The sequence below is a fragment of the Macrotis lagotis genome, chromosome 8 (genome assembly GCF_037893015.1).
Source record: "Macrotis lagotis isolate mMagLag1 chromosome 8, bilby.v1.9.chrom.fasta, whole genome shotgun sequence".
Classification (NCBI taxonomy): domain Eukaryota; kingdom Metazoa; phylum Chordata; class Mammalia; order Peramelemorphia; family Peramelidae; genus Macrotis; species Macrotis lagotis.
The window spans coordinates 58,843,257-58,861,520 of NC_133665.1; the positions used below are offsets into that span (position 1 = coordinate 58,843,257).

Consider the following 18,264-nt stretch of genomic DNA (forward strand, 5'->3'; position numbering starts at 1 on the left):
ATCAAGCCTTCAGCAAAATGAGGACAATATGCTGTTTTGCCATCATAGATTGTAGATTCCCCCCATGAACCAGTTGTACCAAAATTATCCATGATTACTTCAACTTTCACTCTGTCACTGAGAGTCATCTTTCCATGTCACAGATAATATTTTTCTATTTTAGAGAACCACAGTCATTCTATAGATTTTTAAGTTTTAAAGTTTTTCTTTTGAAAGATAAAGGGTTGAGGTTGGGGGAGGATTTGGGAAGTAAAAAGAGATTAAGGAAAATAGCTCACACATGACTGTGGGAAAGATCTATAAGGTTTATTAGTCTTGATGAACATGTTTCAACTTAATGAATATGTCCTTTGGAAGAAATGTGGGACCTAAACCAATATACAGAATTTTAGAGAATGTGAGTTCAGTGGCAATTTTCCTACAATTCTCTGTCCAACCCTGTAAAGATTGGCCTTAAATAATTTAATCTACAGGGAAGAGACATAAGATTTTGCCATAACAATAAGATATAATATTTGAACAAATTACAATTTAAATATCTTTCACTTTTAAAAAAAACCATTCTTTTCAAAGTGGTTGAAACTTCTGGTGACTTTTCAGATTTTCATATTTTTTACTTTTTTCCAGACAAAATCCTACTGGCTTCAATAGGATCGGCCAGCTTACACGAAAGCACATCAATTCTCAGTCCACCTCGAGCCTTGGGTGATAATACAAACTGTATGGAAGAAAAAAAATACTTTATTTTATTTTTTAATTTGAAAAGTTGTATGGTAAACTTTGTATTAACATACATTCTGAACACAATGCAAACACAGAACTGATAGACATCAGAATTCCATTATTAAATTTAAAACTGAACACAATTATATATAGTCACTAATAAAAACAAGAAATAGCTATAATTATAATGTCCAATTTTGACCCAGAAAAAGAGATAAAGAAATTATCTTTCTCCTTTAACTAAGATTTGGAGAATGTTGTGTATATTGTCACATGGAATTGATGTGTGGATTCTGTTAAACTATTTCTTTTCCTTACAAGAGTAGTCTTAATGTATGGGGAATGGAGGTAGGTCTAATGGTAAAGTGGAAAAGAGTGATATAAAAACAAGGCATCAAAAAACTTTAAAAAATAAAATTAAGTGAAACTACATAATTCCTGTTTGTTGTTGTTGTTTTTTTGGCAAGGTAATAGAGTTGTGACTTGCCCAAAGTCATACAGCTAGATAATTCTTAAGTGTCTAAGGCTGAACTCAGGTCCTCCTGACTGCAGGGATGATGCTCTATCCACTGCACCACCAAGCTGCTCAAAACTAAATAATTCTTTTTTTTTTTTAGGTTTTTGCAAGGCAAATGGGGTTAAGTGACTTGCCCAAGGCCACACAGCTAGGTAATTATTAAATATCTGAGTTTGGATTTGAACTCAGGTACTCTGACTCTAGGGCCGGTGCTCTATCCACTGCGCCACCTAGCCACCCCTAAAAACTAAATAATTCTTAATAAAAATATGAACAAGAGCAATATTTTAACTTCATCCAAAGGATATACCTGTTACCAGCAGGTGTTTTGAAATTATTTAAATTTATATCCCTTTAAAGTTCCTTACAATGAAGCCATTCAATTCAATAAACATTTATCCAGCACTGTTAGATTCTGGGTATACAAAGATAAAAATAAATTATTCTTTCCAAAAAGGAGCTTACATTCCGCTGATGAAATACAACATTTACAAAGAAAAGTAAATACAATGAATTTAGTTGGAAAAGACTTCTAAGAACTCTGGAAAGCTTTCCCGAGCAGAGGTTCTAAGAGATGGAAGTGAGAAGGGACTGCTGCTTTCCAGGTTTAGGAGACCTGGCCATGCAAGGACTCAAAAGATATGCAAGAAACAGTAAATAGACCAGTTTGGCAAGAGGAGTAAAATGAAATAATTCTAGAAAGAGAAATTGGAGCCATGCTATGAAGGGTTTTAAATGTTAACAGTCTGTCCTAGAGGCAATAAGAAGTTGCTGAAGCTTTTGAAGCTGGAAAGTGACATGTTCAAACCTGTGTTTTAGGAAGATTATTTTGGCAGTTTTTAGAGGATGCATTATAAAGGAGAGAGACAGGAAGCAGGGAGACTAATTAGGAGGCTGTTGTGATGGTTCAATTAGGACTTTACAACTGATTGGACATGGTGATAAGAAATTTGGAAATTTAGAGAAGAGGAGGGTTTAGGCAGAAGATATGTTACATTTTAAACATGTTGAGTTTGAAATGCTTTTGAAATATCTAGGTGAAAATGCTAACCTGTTAACCAGGCAGTTGATGTGATATAGAAACTCAAAAGAATAGTATACAAGAGAAGGTTGTTCAAGGAAAGGAAATAGGCACAAAAGGGCAATAGTGTGTGTGTGTGTGTGTCTGTGTGTGTGTGTGTGTGTGTGTGTGTGTGTGTGTGTGTGTGTGTGTGTGTGCTGAATCATAACATGCTCCCAGAGTCAGTCAATAAACATTTAATAAGCAGCTACTATTTGCCAGACTGAAAATGCTCCATTCAAAATTGTTTTTGGGGAGAGTGCTTTGGGAATTGCCTTACTTTGAAATAGAGATTATTTAGTTGAATCCAGAATTTATTAAGCTCTATAGGCAGACCCCTGTATTAGGTTTTAAAAATATAAAAACAAAAATGAAACAATCAATGTCTCAAGGAACTTCAATCAATACTCTTTTTTCCCAAGGATATGATAACAAGAAAAAATACACTGACTATTGTTTTAAAAAACAGGTTTATAATGCATTTATCAGTCATTTATTTGAGTGTAATACATATTTGAAATGGCATGGATTTTCTCCATGGCAATTTCCTGGATCTTTTGGGAATCAGACTATGACAGAAAATGCAGGACTAGGAAATTGAATAGCCTAGTACTTTTAATGTAAAGGCAGCTGCTCAAAATTATTTAATATTTTGCTACTGTGGGAAATATAAAAAGAAAATGATCCTCTATGGGAAGCACACTATAAAAATACCAAAGAAAGATGCAGTGAACTTACTAGAAGGTTACTTAATCGGATAGTGGAACCCTGGGCTCATCATGTTGATGAGGTGTTTCCTGTGTTGATGTCAAAGAAGATCATGACATCAGAAAAGTGATGTCATGACAAGCATATAAATTGGATTTGAGTGAGGGGTAACTGTGCTGAATCACCAGTCTTACTTTCTCCTCCAGAGCCATCTGGGTCCAGTGGTCAGATATGAATCAGGATGACTAGAGATGGCCCTGGATGCCAGGCAATCAGGATTAAGTGACTTGCCCAAGGTCACATGGCTAGTAAATGTCTGAAGCTGGACTGGAACTCCCATCTGCCTGACTCCAAGATCAGTACTTTATTGACTGTACCACCTAGCTGCCTCTGGGCTCAAGGACAAGATGGGATAACTAAGAATTCATTTATGATATACACCAACAGAGGAGCTAAGATCTGGCTATGTTTCCCAGGATAATGAAGATTGCCTAAATGACAACTAGTTGCTAAAAAAATAGTGTTATTGTAAGAACTAGAGAGGAAGAATTTGAGCTTGGCTTATTCCAACATGTGTCTGTTAACCATTTACACCTGGAAAGTATTGAAGCTACATGCCTTTAGTCTTATATTTATGATCAAAAATTGGTTTCTTGCCCTCTAATTGGAATTTGTAAATCTGAATGTTAGCTTCTGCCCTCCTTAAGGTCTGTGTCTCTCCAGTTATAATTCTGAAAATAGGCTGTGTCTGGGCAAATTAGCCTCATCCCCCTCTAATAGCTTCTGCAAGTTTAGCTTTCATAGTTTATGTCAACTATTAGACAAAGATCCTGGAAATGCAGGACACTGCTCTCGTTATCTCTATAAGAAAGTTTAAAAAATCTTATACATATGACATGTTTTAATCCCAATGTTTTATATTTCTATATCATATCTGATATCAAAATCAGTTTATCAAAGGCAAAATATCAAATCAGATTAGGAGATAGAAGTCCTGTTGCTAATTGAATCATTTTCAGTTCTGACATAGGACAATCTTTATGGATGGGTTAGAGCAGGGCTGTCCAATCCTACTTTTAAAAATTTTTAATTGAAACAATAGACAATATATTTTGAGTTGCCATTTTAGTTAGAGCTCTGTGGTGTCTCCGCTTCATTTTCTAAAGCATTTAGTAAACCCACAAGGGGTCGATAAAATCACATTTTGGACCACGCCTGCATTTTGGACAGCCCTGGGTTAGAGGATCATAAAGTAATAAATGACATCTTTATGTACTAATGTGTAACCTGATTGGTTGGCTGCCAAAATATTATGAGTTTGATTTATATAAATAACTTTCCCTTATCAAACTCTTGGTTGATATCTTTTTTTTTTTTTTTATAGGTTTTTGCAAGGCAAATGGGGTTAAGTGGCCTGCCCAAGGCCACACAGCTAGGTAATTAGTAAGTGTCTGAGACCAGATTTGAACCCAGTTACTCCTGACTCCAAGGCCAGTGCTTTATCCACTACACCACCTAGCTGCCCCTTGGTTGATATCTTTAATGATCTCTTCCACTATAGGTTTCTAGGTAAGATCCTAAAGAATAAAACTTCATGCATAATCTAACTTTTTGTTATTTCATTTTAAGCCTAAAAAATTAAGATTAACAAAAAGTAGGGTGTTTTGGAGTTGCTGTAGATCTAGTTATTTTCATTAGGCTAGTGTAAAATCCTTCCATTTGTGTTCCAGTACATGCACAGTACTGTACACCTGAGTATCAGGCATCATTAAAATTCCCTGATCTATTATATCCATATGTAAAGATTACACAAAGTCAATTCTTTCTAGGGGTTTGCACTTGTGTTTTACTACAACTTGTTTGGCTTTATAACACAAAATATTGCCACAAAATTCAACCTTTTTTTTGTTGTTGTTGTTTTGGTAAGGCCTAAGGTCACACAGCTAGGTAATTAGTGAGTATCTGAGGCTGAATTTGAACTTAGTGTCTCCTGACTGCAGGGCTGGTGCTCTATCCACTGTGCCACCTAGCTGCCCCTAAATTTCACCAACCTTAAAATAAATTTTGCTTCTTTCCAAGAGAAATTGCCATTTTATTGTTGTTTTCTGTTCTTCTGTCAGTGCAAGAAATTCATGTACCTAATTAAAAAATAAGATCAGATATATTAAAAACACAGATAGAAACTATAACATGAGGTTAAGTTAAAATTATTAACTGGAAATGGAATTTTATTTGCACTGATCTTTGATGAGTTCTTCTAATAAGGTGATAAGGAAAAGGAGGTCAAGAAAGTAATGAACCTGAATATCAGGGTGTGACTCCCTGGCAGCCAATCAGGATGCTCAGTATGCAAATGATGCCCTTAATACAGAGGAAACAACATCTGAAACAAGTATATGTTGAAAAATATGAAGTTTTGACATTAAGAAACTAATACCTATGCCCAAGTGCACTTAATTATACCCAAATATTTGCTAGTTATGTTACATAAGAAACATAATATCAAAATTTCAAGCTACTTCATTAGGGAAATTCATTCACACTCATAATTTGCCCACTCTATTTAAGAATTATGATTAAGCATAATTTCTTCTTTGATCAAAGGTCTCAGTCAATGTTCAATGTGATCATAATATATGTATATTGTTCACCCAGTGTGACTTTAAAAAAAGTTTGTTTAACTGTTTGGTATTGGCTAAGAAATAGAGTGGTGGACCAGTGGAATAGACTAGGTGTAAAAGCAGGAGATGATTATAGTAATCTGCTGTTTGATAAACCCAAAGAGTCCGGACATTGGGATAAAAACTCCCTCTTTGATAAAAATTGCTGGGATAATTGGAAGTTAGTATGGAAGAAACTTAGATTAGACCAACACTTCACACCCTTTACCAAGATAAGATCCAAATGGTTACAGGACATAAACATAAAAAACAATACTATAAGCAAATTAGAAGATCAAGAACTAGTCTACCTGTCAGATCTATGGAAAGGGGAGCAGTTTACGACTAAGGAAGAGTTGGAGAACATCACCAAAAACCAATTAGATGATTTTGATTACATTAAATTAAAAGGCTTTTACACAGATAAAACCAATGTAACCAAGATCAAAAGAAATGTAGTAAATTGGGAAACAATCTTTACAACTAATGATTCTGACAAAAGACTCATTTCTAAAATATACAGAGAACTGAGTCATATTTTTAAAACAAAAAGCCATTCCCCAATTGACAAATGGTCAAAGGATATGCAAAGGCAATTTACAGATGAGGAGACCAAAGCAATCCATAGCCATATGAAAAAATGCTCTAAATCATTAATTGTTAGAGAAATGCAAATTAAAGCTAATCTGAGGTACCACCTTACACCTCTCAGATTGGCCAATATGACCAGGAAGGATAATGGTCATTGTTGGAAGGGCTGTGGGAAATCTGGGACACTATTACACTGTTGGTGGAGCTGTGAACTCATCCAACCCTTCTGGAGAGCTATTTGGAACTATGCCCAAAGGGCAACAAAAATGTGCATACCCTTTGACCCAGCAAATACCACTACTGGGTCTATACCCTGAAGAGATGATGAAAAAGGGTAAAAACATCACTTGTACAAAAATATTTATAGCAGCCCTGTTTGTGGTGGCAAAGAATTGGAAATCAAGTAAATGTCCTTCAATTGGGGAATGGCTTAGCAAACTGTGGTATATGTATGTCATGGAACACTATTGTTCTATTAGAAACCAGGAGGGATGGGATTTCAGGGAAGCCTGGAGGGATTCGCATGAACTGATGCTGAGATGAGCAGAACCAGAAAAACACTGTACACCCTAACAGCAACATGGGAGTGATGTTCAACCCTGAAGGACTTGCTCATTCCATCAGTGCAACAATCGGGAACAATTTTGGGCTGTCTGCAAAGGAGAATGCCATCTGTATCCAGATAAGGAGTTGTGGAGTTTGAACAAAGTGCAAGAACTATTCCCTTTAATTTAGAAAAAAAAACAGATATCTTATTGTCTGATCTTGTTACCTCTTAGACTTATCTTCTTTAAGGATATGATATCTCTCTCATCACACCCAATTTGGATCAAGGTACAACACGGAAACAAAGGAAAGACTGACAGAGTGCTTTCTGTGGGGGGTGGGGGGAGGGAAGCAAGATTGGGGGAAAAATTGTAAAACTCAAATAATATCTTGAATAAAAATAAATTAAAAAAAGTTTGTTTAAAATAGGCTATCTTCTTCATGAATGTATTTGTCTTATGTGTGTTAAAATAACTTGACCGATAGTGACTGGACTACAGAAAAGCCTGGAAAGTCCTTCATGAATTGCTTTTGAGTGAAGTGAGCAGAACCAGGAGAATATCATACACATTAACAAAAACATTGCATGATGATGAACCATATATGATAGACAGTTCCTCTATGCAGTTCAGCAATCTAAAACTTGGTTTTTTTTTTTCCCTTTCTCATGGCTTTTTTCCCCTTTTAGTTCTAGTTCTTTTTTTCACAACATGACTAAAATAGAAATACGTTAAACATGATTGTGTTGCAGGAGAAATTGATGCTTGCCAATAAAGATTGAGAACTCTGGTGAAAGTGAAAGAATTCACTACTAGCCCCGTAGTTGGAATAGCTCAGAATTTATTTCACAAGTCTGCAAAGTTTATAGATTAAAACTTTTTTACTGAAGGGACAGCAAGCTGTTAGTAAGTGGTGTGAGGAAAGATTGAATAACAAAGGACTAGGTGAGGTGCCTGAGGGAAAGAGAAAGGACAACAGCCAGGAGACCAGGCAGGGTTGAGACTTGAGAGGAGTCCACCATGAAGCAAAGTTTAAGGACAGGCTGAACAAAAAAAGTTTTATGCAAGACTTTCCCTGAGGGAAAGAAAGAAAGGAGAAATAGTCATTAAGAGCTGGCTTAGATTCTAGGGAGTCCAGCCATATGGAATAGAGGACATAGTTTTCAGTGGCCTAGACCAGGAGCACCTGGTTCTGAGGGCTACAGAGAGACAGAGAGAGGCTGGTGGTGGTGGTGGGGGGAGGCAGAGTCCAGTTTGCTAGGGGGAAAGAAGGAAGAAAAGAAATTCTCTTCTGAAACTTCTTACTTAAATGAATTTCCATAGTGGGTTGAACAAGGGTGGGGTGCTTGGGGAGTGGTTTAGCACTGGGGTCCTGGTACTCTCCAATACAACCCTCCAAGTAGTGGCCAAGATGGTACTCATTTTCCCCAAAGGGTGAGATCTTTAAGTCCAACACATCATTTTCTGTGGCTTAAGATGATTGTTCTACCTGTGTGATCTAACATATAGCTTGGCCCACCAGTGAGAGTATGGCCAAGGTCAAAATGAAAATCATGAGGAAGTGTTTTAACAGTACAGAAGTTAAAAAGAATCAGTAAGATTACAGGATTTTAACAGTGCAAAAAGATTATAAAATTTGTTTCCAATTACAATATTTCCTATGCTCATAATTCCCTATATTATATGTACATATATAACTTATATCAGATATATATATATATATATATATACATTATAACTTATATCATGGGGAGGGGGGAGGAAGAGAAGAAGATAGAAGAATATGGAACTCAAAAGCTTACAAAAAAGGTGAATGTTGAAAATATCTTTGCATGTAATAAAAAAATAACATTAATAAAAATAACCTGACATATCTTTAGCCATGTTGGAAGAACACAGAGAACAATTGGTCTTAAAATTAATGGGTCAGTGTGGAAATATTTATAAACTTTTAAAATATTTACCGTGAAGCCCAGAGTTTCCTCAGCAACAGTTCCGCTAAGGCTACAAGAATGGAGAGTGCCTGTGTGATCAGTGAGATCAATCAGCAAATCAAAGCTGAGAAATACAGATTTATGAACCGAAGAATCTTTGTTGCAGAATGGAGATGTACAAGTGTTAGATGCTTCACTTACACAATAACCACAGCCTGTACTGTAAAGAGACAAAAATAATATAAATAATGAAATATATATAACAATGCTACAAACTCTTGATGATCAAAACTGACTAAAATGTTTGATTGTATAAAATGATTTTAACTTACTCTGAACATTTCTCCAATATGTTTTTTTTGGGGGGGAACATGGAATAGAAGTAAGAGGGAAGAGGAATAACAAAGAAAAGGAAAGACTAAGGAGATGGTATTCACAAGCTCTAGTTTTTAGGAGACTACTAAACATTTATAAACAATAAAATATCACATAAATTTAAGCTCTTCTCTATATTAACCAAGATATAGAAAATTCATTTCTTCTATCCCTCCAATTTAAGAAGTGTTAATAAGAGGCTTTATTAGACAAGACAATCCATGGCTAGACTTTGGAAGAATAAGGATTAGAAATCACTCTGGTTCTTTTGAATTTGTTTTCCTTTGTTTATTAAACTAAATAAGAATTTGTGTTGAAAAAGTCTCATTTCAGCTGAACTAAGAGAAAAAATTCTATTGTATACTCTTAATCTAGAGACACAAGTGTGGCCAATTTGCCCCTAGGAGTTAAGGAGGATAATCTAGGATAACTAAAGGCAATGAACCATTACATTAAGGCTTTTTGTTTTATCCTTCTTAAGGTCAAAAAGAAAAGTTTAAAGACATAAGCACCTTTATCAGATCTTTCCATTTCTTATGTTCCCACCCTTAAATACCATAGGCATGAGAGAAAAAGAAAAATTAATGGGAAGTACTGTATTTTCCCATGTGTAAGACATACCCTTTTTCAAAAAATTTGGAGTCTAAAAACTGGGAGCATCTTATATGGTTGTAGATTTTTTTTACTTCTATTCCCCACTTTTTTGTGCTTGTCTTTGCGATCATTGTTTTGCATTTGTTACTGGTATATTAGGTTACATTTTGTCATGTTCTGCCCAGAAATGGCTCAGAAAAGTTTTTTTGTCCAGTGCTGAATTCAAATTAAATGTGACCCCATTTTGGGGCGGCTAGGTGGTGCAGGGGCAGCTAGGTGGCACAGTGAATAGAGCACCGCACCGGCCTTGGAGTCAGGAGTACCTGGGTTCAAATCCGACCTCAGACACTTAATAATTGCCTAGCTGTGTGGCCTTGGGCAAGCCACTTAACCCCATTTGCCTTGCAAAAAACCTAAAAAAAAAAAGTATGGATACTCGTGTATAAAATCTTACTTTAACCACAAGAAAGTGCTATTTGGAAGCTTTGTGATAAATACTTTTGTGAAATATTTTCATATGTAAGCTAATTTATTGTAACTTTAATCTAATATTGATAACAATTGTGTTCAAACTATTTTAATTAATGAGACTTTGAATATTCTCTTTTGGAGGCCCAATGAAATGAGGTTTTGGAATGTGAGTAGTATGTTAAAATGTCTGTGTTCTCTGTACAAGGTAATATAAATCTTTTGTATACAAGGACAGAGTCTCTCAAACTAAACTTTTGGGATTTTTTTTTCTTTTTTATGTGAAATGTAGAAGACTGGAGATTACATTGTCAACAATTTCTCAAAGTCTTTTTGGGCCAGAAGGTTTGTGAAACTTGTCTTCCACCATGTGTTTATAAAACAGAATATATGCGTACATATGTATTTGTGTGCATGTGTGTATATATATATATATGTGTGTATATACACACACATATATTTGTTATTTGAAAATAAAATAAGGTGGGGAAAATATATCTATCTGAAATTTTCGTTAACCAGATTAGGTAATTTACTGTTTCTTCTCTATGTGACTGCAAAGTGGCTGCCATAAGCTAGTTAGTTGTTATTGTTCTGATTTCAAGCAATATTAATTTTCTTTGTTCCTGGTAATAAGGCCTGATTTCTCTTGACAGTATTCAAGTTATATGTTTGGGTCAACTTTGCCACTGGGTTAAGAAGTCAGGATTCTGGACTTCTTCCTCCTATGTTAACTGCAGACTCAGAAAGACAATGGTCAGGATGTTAGAAGACTCATCCTTAAGATGCTTTTTAAACTTCAGGAAGACAGCAACTATTCAGATGGTATAATCTAAGTGTGTTGGGCAACTTAATATTGTGTAACTCTCAGTAAGGTTACTTACTGATGAGTAAGAAAATTAATAGTCTCCTTTATTTTTTGATGTTATAAGTTTTTATCAGTTATAATATCAACTTTTGTAACTACCTTCATCTTTATTTAAGATTTAGAGGTACTGTACCTACAATTACTTGGTTATCTTTTGTGAAAATATAAGCTATTTGGAGTTATTATAATAATGTCGAAGACTGAAATGAATAATTTATTACTCTATAGGAATAATGAGAGGAAGTATCAAAGGTCAAAGATCAAAGGATCTCTCTGAGATTCCTGAAATTTCTAAACAATGTATTGAACTTGCTATAGATCTGTATAAATTATAATGAAAAGATTATGTTTAGTAAAACCTAATAATTCATATGTTACTCTACTTGGAAATCTGGTTGTTCCTACTATTTCATTACATTTGAAAGTAATAACAAGGGGAAGCTGGGTGGCACACTAGATAAAGCACTGGCCATGGTGTCTAGAGGACCTGAGTTCAAATCCAGCCTCAGACATTTAATAATTACTTAACTGTGTGACCTCAGGCAAGGCACTTAACCCTACTGCCTTGCCAAAAAACAAAAACAAAAAGTAACACAAGTTGAAAATTTAAAGTCACCTAAGATGTTCTAATGGTTTAAAAGTTCTGAAAGCCATGATTTATGTTTCTAATTTAAGCATAGTTAGTAACTAAACAGATTTACTATAAAGAGTTGCTTTAAAAAGTCCAGTTCTAAATGTGATTTTGGGCTTATTGTATTTGCACATCCCAAGTTTTTATTTATTACTTTTCATTTACAATATAGTCCTTGGGTGCTTGTGCAGTGATTGATGGAATTATAATTTTTCTTGGATCTCTTAGCTGATATTGATCATAAACACCACATGGCACACTCTGATTCTTTAGAGCTGAAGCCACTCAAGCTCTGATTGTAGGAAATTATTATATTACAATATGTATTGCTACTAATTTGGTCTGTCTGAAATTAGGTATGTTAAACAAAAAGACACCAATGTGCCAATGTTACTAGCCTTACAAGGTTTGATGTTGAATGTTGTAGGTGGAGAGAACTTTGAGGGAATAGCCATTAGCATTAGCTGAGAGGATTCTCTTAAAAATGCCTCGACTGGCAGACCTGGAGCTTGGCTCATTGCAAAGGATTGTCTATATGACCTTTGCCTGAAACAGATATCTAAATACATAAGAAAACATGTCCTTTTATATATCCCTGTAAGCTCTTTATAGCAAATTGCTATAATTATGCCAGGTGCTCATTAATCAAGTATGAGTGTGAGCCATTTGAGATACTTAAATCCTTAATAGCCAGTAAGTATTTAGTCTTGACCTTTTTAAGATTTGTGACATCAGGATATGATTCTTTATCACAAGTAGTTTGTTAGGAAAAGAAATGTCACTTCAACTAGTTATATTAGAAGGATGGCCTTTGGTCTATTTTTAAATTGTTTTAAAAAAGATCCTTTCTGCAGGAAAAATTTATTGCAAATCATTTATTGTGCTGTTCTAAAATGATTATCTAATGTATTTGTTTATACCATTTTTGAACTTTTGTGTACAACTTAATTTGATGTGGCAACCATTATTGAATCTGTGTTGTATTGGAATCCATGTTCTTATGAAAATATTTTGATACTGGTTTAGGGTCATGGAATATGATTTTTATTTTTTATGTTTTCATCACTAGCTTTCCAGTCTCTCTTCCTGGGACTTCCTGGCTTTTCTCCTTACTGGGTGTTTGTTAAATGTACCTCTTTGGTTTTATTTGCTTAATCTTTTTTTCTGAAGTTTGTCTCCCCCAGGCTACAAGCTGTGCAACTCAAATGGTGGTCTCACAGTCAACAGCCTTTGGAAGATGCTGTCTCAGCCAAGCTGACAGGTAGGGCTAGGATAACAACCCCTTTCAGCTCTGAAGAAGTTGCAGAAGAAAAGAATCATGCCATAATTCCTGAAAGAATTCAGGACTCAAAAATTGTTTGAGTGGGGATATGTTGAAGGAGAAATATCTGTCTGGTTTTTTTAATATTAGAAAATATCAATTAGGTCTGCCTATATTCTCTGAGGGTTTCCACAAACCCCAACCAGATGTAAATTTCCTCCTGTTTTTCCTTGTGACTTCACAGTTAAATGCAAATTCACCTAGATAAGAGCTTAATCCTTTATCCTTCTTCCAGTTTTCTGCCTCTCAGTCTTCCAATGTGGGTACCTGACCCCAGTCATGTGAAGGAGTTGGGGTTTCCCCTAACTCTTCCCTGTCCTGGAAGGGGGCAAGACTTCAAAAGTTTGGCCTACATCCCCTTGAGGCTGGACTCACTCAATGGAGGCTGAGCTCAGTCATTTCTTAGATCTGTTTTCCTTTTTTTCTCTTTCCCTCAAGCATTCTTACCTCTTTGTTTTTCAGCCTGTCCTCAAGCAACTTATTGTCTCTCTAGGAAAAAGTTTAATCTGTGAAATTTGCAGGCTTGTGAAATAAAAAATCTGAGCTTTCATACTTCCTGGGCTAGTCATGAGTTTTTCAATTCCAAGAACCCTGATCTCTGTGGCAGCACCACCCATTTCCCTGTCATCAAAATGACTCAACAACAAAAATACTTGACTCTTCTTTTTAGAGTAAATTATTCCCCTCCCAAATTAGTATGGAAGAAATTTAGATTAGACCAACACCTAACACCCTTTACCAAGATAAGATCCAAATGGTTACAGGATTTAGACATAAAAAACAATACTATAAGTAAATTAGAAGATCAAGGACTAGTCTACCTGTCAGATCTATGGAAAGGGGAGCAGTTTATGACTAAGGAAGAGATGGAGAACATCACCAAAAACAAACTAGATGATGTTGATTACATTAAATTAAAAAGCTTTTGCACAGATAAAACCACTGTAACCAAGATCAAAAGAAATGGAGTAAATTGGGAAACAATCTTTACAACTAATGATTCTGACAAAGGACTCATTTCTAAAATATACAGAGAACTGAGTCATATTAAAAAAAAAGCCATTCCCCAATTGACAAATGGTCAAAGGATATGCAAAGACAATTTACAGATGAGGAGATCAAAGCAATCCATAGCCATATGAAAAATTGCTCTAAATCATTAATTATTAGAGAAATGTAAATCAAAGTTTTTCTGAAGTACCACCTCACACCTCTCAGACTGGCCAATATGACCAGAAAGGATAATGATCATTGTTGGAAGGGTTGTGGGAAATCTGGGACATTATTACACTGTTGGTGGAGCTGTGAACTCATCCAACCTTTCTGGAGAGAAATTTGGAACTATGCCCAAAGGGCAACAAAAATGTGCAGACCCTTTGACCCAGCAATACCACTATTGGGTCTATACCCTGAAGAGATGATGGAAAAAGGGTAAAAACATCACTTGCACAAAAATATTTATAGCAGCCCTGTTTGTGGTGGCAAAGAATTGGAAATCAAGTAAATGTCCTTCAATTGGGGAATGGCTTAGCAAACTGTGGTATATGTATGTCATGGAACGCTATTGTTCTATTAGAAACCAGGAGGGATGGGAATTCAGGGAAGCCTGGAGAGATTTGCATGAACTGATGCTGAGTGAGATGAGCAGAACCAGAAAAACACTGTACACCCTATCAGCAACATGGGGGGTGATATTCAACCTTGATGGACTTGCTCGTTTCATCGGTGCAACAACCAGGGACAATTTTGGGCTGTCTGCAACGGAGAATACCATCTGTATCCAGATAAAGAGCCGTGGAGTTTGAACAAATTTCAAGGACTATTCCCTTCAATTTAGAAAAAAAAAAACCCAGATATCTTAGGGCCTGATCTTGTTATCTCTTATACTTTTTGTTTCTTCCTTAAGGATGTGATTTCTCTCTCATCACACTCAATTTGGATCAATGTACAACATGGAAACAAAAGAAAGACTGACAGATTGCTTTCCGTGTTTGTGTGGGGGGAAGTAAGATTGGGAGAAAAATTGTAAAACTCAAAACTCAAATAAAATCTTTAAAAAAAAAATTATTCCCCTCCTATATTCCTTCCCTTCTCTCTTCTAGAAGGCCATTCTATATAACAACAGTATTTTTTAAGACCAAAAAAAAAAAAAAAAACCAAGGAAAGAAGAAAAATTAGCATAAAATGTCTATATATTAAATAAGTTTGAAAATATATGTAATGTGGTCCTCCCTCTAATGCCAAGGGAGAGGGTGTGAGTGTTTTTTCACAACTTTTTTCTTGAACATACTTGTTCTTTATATTTTTGCAACATTTTGTTTTGATTTTTTTATGACTTTATTAGTTTATCTGCTTATATTGTTGTAATATTTGCATATATATATATTTTCCTTTGACTTTATTCTGCAGAAGTTCATATGGATTTTTCCATGCTTCTTTGTATTAACCATATTTGTCATTTCTTACAGAACAGTATATTTATTTAACACAATTTATTTTGACATTTTCACATTGATGTTATCTACTTTTTTCTATTCTTTGCTATCACCAAAAAAATGCTGCTATAAATATTTAGGTATATAAAAGAATAAACAAAAAAGTTTTTATTTCATTTTTTATTTTCAGTTTCAAATTCTCTCCCTCCCTCTAGCCCTCCTCTACTCATTGATAAAGCAAGAAATATAAAAACTATTTACACATTTCTGTGTTAGCCAGGACAAAAAGTTTTTAAAAGAATAAATATAAACTAAAAACTATCACCTGAAAAATTGTTCAAAATCACTGATGACCAGACAAAAGCAAATTATACTAGCACTTGAGAATTAATTACTTCCGACTCATAAAGTTAGCAAAGAAGATAAAAGCTGGAAAAAAAATTCATTTGATGACCTATAAAAAAATTAGACACACAAATTCACTGTTTATGGATATTATGAATTGGTTCAACTATTCTGAAAAATAATTTAGAATCATGTAAGAAAAATACCTTTTGGCATTAGGGATTGAGAACTAGTCTAAAAATTAGAAAAACCTGCCTTACATAACTAATTATGTGACCATGGACAGGTCATGTATCTTTGTGTTCCAGATAATTCTTTAAGATTATAAACTAAGAGAAGGTGCCCCCCCCCCGAATTAGTAGAAATTTCCTTATCCAGGAGCTCCCCACAAATGAAATTGCAGGTCTAGTTCCTTATCTTGTGTTTTTTAATAATTCAGGAAATCCAATACAGGCATTAAAACCCAAAGATGTTACTGATTGCAAGAAAAGATACATGTACAAAAATATTCATAGCAGCATTATCTGTGACATAAAAAAGCTAGAAACAAAACATTAACTCGTAAAGGCTAAACAAACCTGAAGTAAATGAATGTAATTAAATATTACTGTGATAAGAATTGGAAAATATATTTTATTCAAAAATATTTTATTTTAAAATGAAATCTATTTAAATCTGACCCATATCTGTACAATATTTGAATTTAGTCATTACAAATACAGTATTTTCTGAATGATCATTTAAAATGTAATGACCTCTATTTGTATTTCCAGTACTTTTGTTTTGTACATAGTAAAAACTTATTTTATTAATGCTTTTTTATTCATTTACTCCAAGGTGAAAGAATTTGTCTTTCCTAAAATTCCCATTGTTTTTTTTAAGAAAATTTTTGTTTTTCAGACAAAAATACATCTACTAAAAATAACTTGGCTACTTACCATCTGTTTCGTGCTATTTTCACAGTTTCATTATCAATGTTCAGTGTAGAAATGTAAGCATAAAGGATGCCATAGAAGGGGTAAGTTTTCCCCTTATTCTTCAAAGCAACTGCCTTTAATTGTTCTACTGTATACACATCAACTATTGTCTGTACTAAAAGTAAAAAGATATGTTATGTCATTATTTCTAGCAACAAAATACATTTTAATATAGCATATGTAAAGTGAAAAAGCAAACTAAAGTTAACATTTATTAATTGCATTGAAATTTATTATATTTCTATTTCAAAATATTTCATTACATTTTTCTATATGCTTCTCATTAAGAAAACAATAAGGCACATTCAGATGGAAATTAACTCTATCTTTTTTTCCAGAGTACAATTTTTATAAATTAATGCTCCCATAAATCATTCACAATTTTATTACTTTCAGTATATGAGGTTTTTATGTACTATTTTACATAATCTATATGCTAGTATGACAAATGATCATTTATTTAATGTATTTGAAAATTGATTTGGGTATATAGTCATAAGACCAATTACATGATTGCTTTCAAGCATACTGTAACATTACTTTTGAAAAATATCTCCTAAAGTTCATTTTCCCCCATCACTTTTATCTTCTCTTTAGTGAGGAAAAAATTAGACATGGTAGTAGAGAGAAACAAAAGTTTTTAAAAGACTAGATACTAATGCTATTGATGTAATTAGCTTGTCAATTGTGGGACTAAGCATTATTGAGAAAAGTTTGAAGAAAGTCTACGAAATGAGGTCTTGGGTTTGGGAAAGAAGATTATAGGAGAAGAAGTTAAAATATCAGGGCTAGTAATAGAGATGGGCAAGAACAGCTTAGTATAAAACAGTCATGTGACAGTGTACATGACAGACAGAACCACAATGAAACAGAAATTGACAAAGAAAGAAAAAAAAAAAGAGAGAAATTTAATGTGGAGAAAGGACCAGTCAAGCTGTCTCTTTTGTAATGCAAAATTTGATAGGATATTGACTTCTGGTATGTCTTTTTTTTGTGTGTGTAAGGCAAACAGGGTTAAGTGGCTTGCCCAAGGCCACATAGCTAGGTAATTATTAAGTGTCTGAGACTGGATTTGAACCTAAGTACTCCTGACTCCAGGGCCAGTGCTTTATCTACTACACCACCTAGCCATCCCTCTGGTATGTCTTAACAAAGAAAAAAACACAAATAAATGTTGCCCACTCAATAGAAATAATAACTAGTATCTACATTACAAAATTTTAGTATGGTATCTTTATTATGTTAAAAAAATTGTTTCTATGCAATAGAATCTTGGTAACAGAGATTCAAAGATGATTTTGGTCGCCTTTACGGAATTAGCTATATAGAACAAGTCAACAGAGAGTTCACCTTACTTCCAAAGCATATATTCTTGCTATGTAGATATTGAACTACACTAAAATGCCTTGACTTTTTTTAAACTACTTTTACCACCTTCAAATAAAATTATACTATGCCAAACATTCTTTTTGAATAATAAGATGGCTGCTAAATATTGGTCAATTAGTAATT

The 18,264-nt window shown here is 34.3% G+C and overlaps 1 protein-coding gene across 2 annotated transcripts in view; it reads right to left on the reverse strand.

Annotated features, from left to right (window-relative positions):
* Nucleotides 1-352: 352 nt before the first annotated feature.
* MEIOB (meiosis specific with OB-fold) overlaps nucleotides 353-18,264 on the reverse strand; it is a 59,731-nt gene continuing 41,819 nt past the window's right edge. For both annotated transcript variants that reach the window (XM_074196003.1, XM_074196002.1), the window contains 4 exons: nucleotides 16,714-16,867; nucleotides 8,769-8,958; nucleotides 5,060-5,146; nucleotides 353-718 (listed from right to left, as the gene is read on the reverse strand). In XM_074196003.1, coding sequence (XP_074052104.1) covers nucleotides 614-718; nucleotides 5,060-5,146; nucleotides 8,769-8,958; nucleotides 16,714-16,867 — 536 coding nt within the window. In that variant the 3' untranslated portion in view covers nucleotides 353-613. The remainder of the gene's footprint in view (nucleotides 719-5,059; nucleotides 5,147-8,768; nucleotides 8,959-16,713; nucleotides 16,868-18,264) is intronic.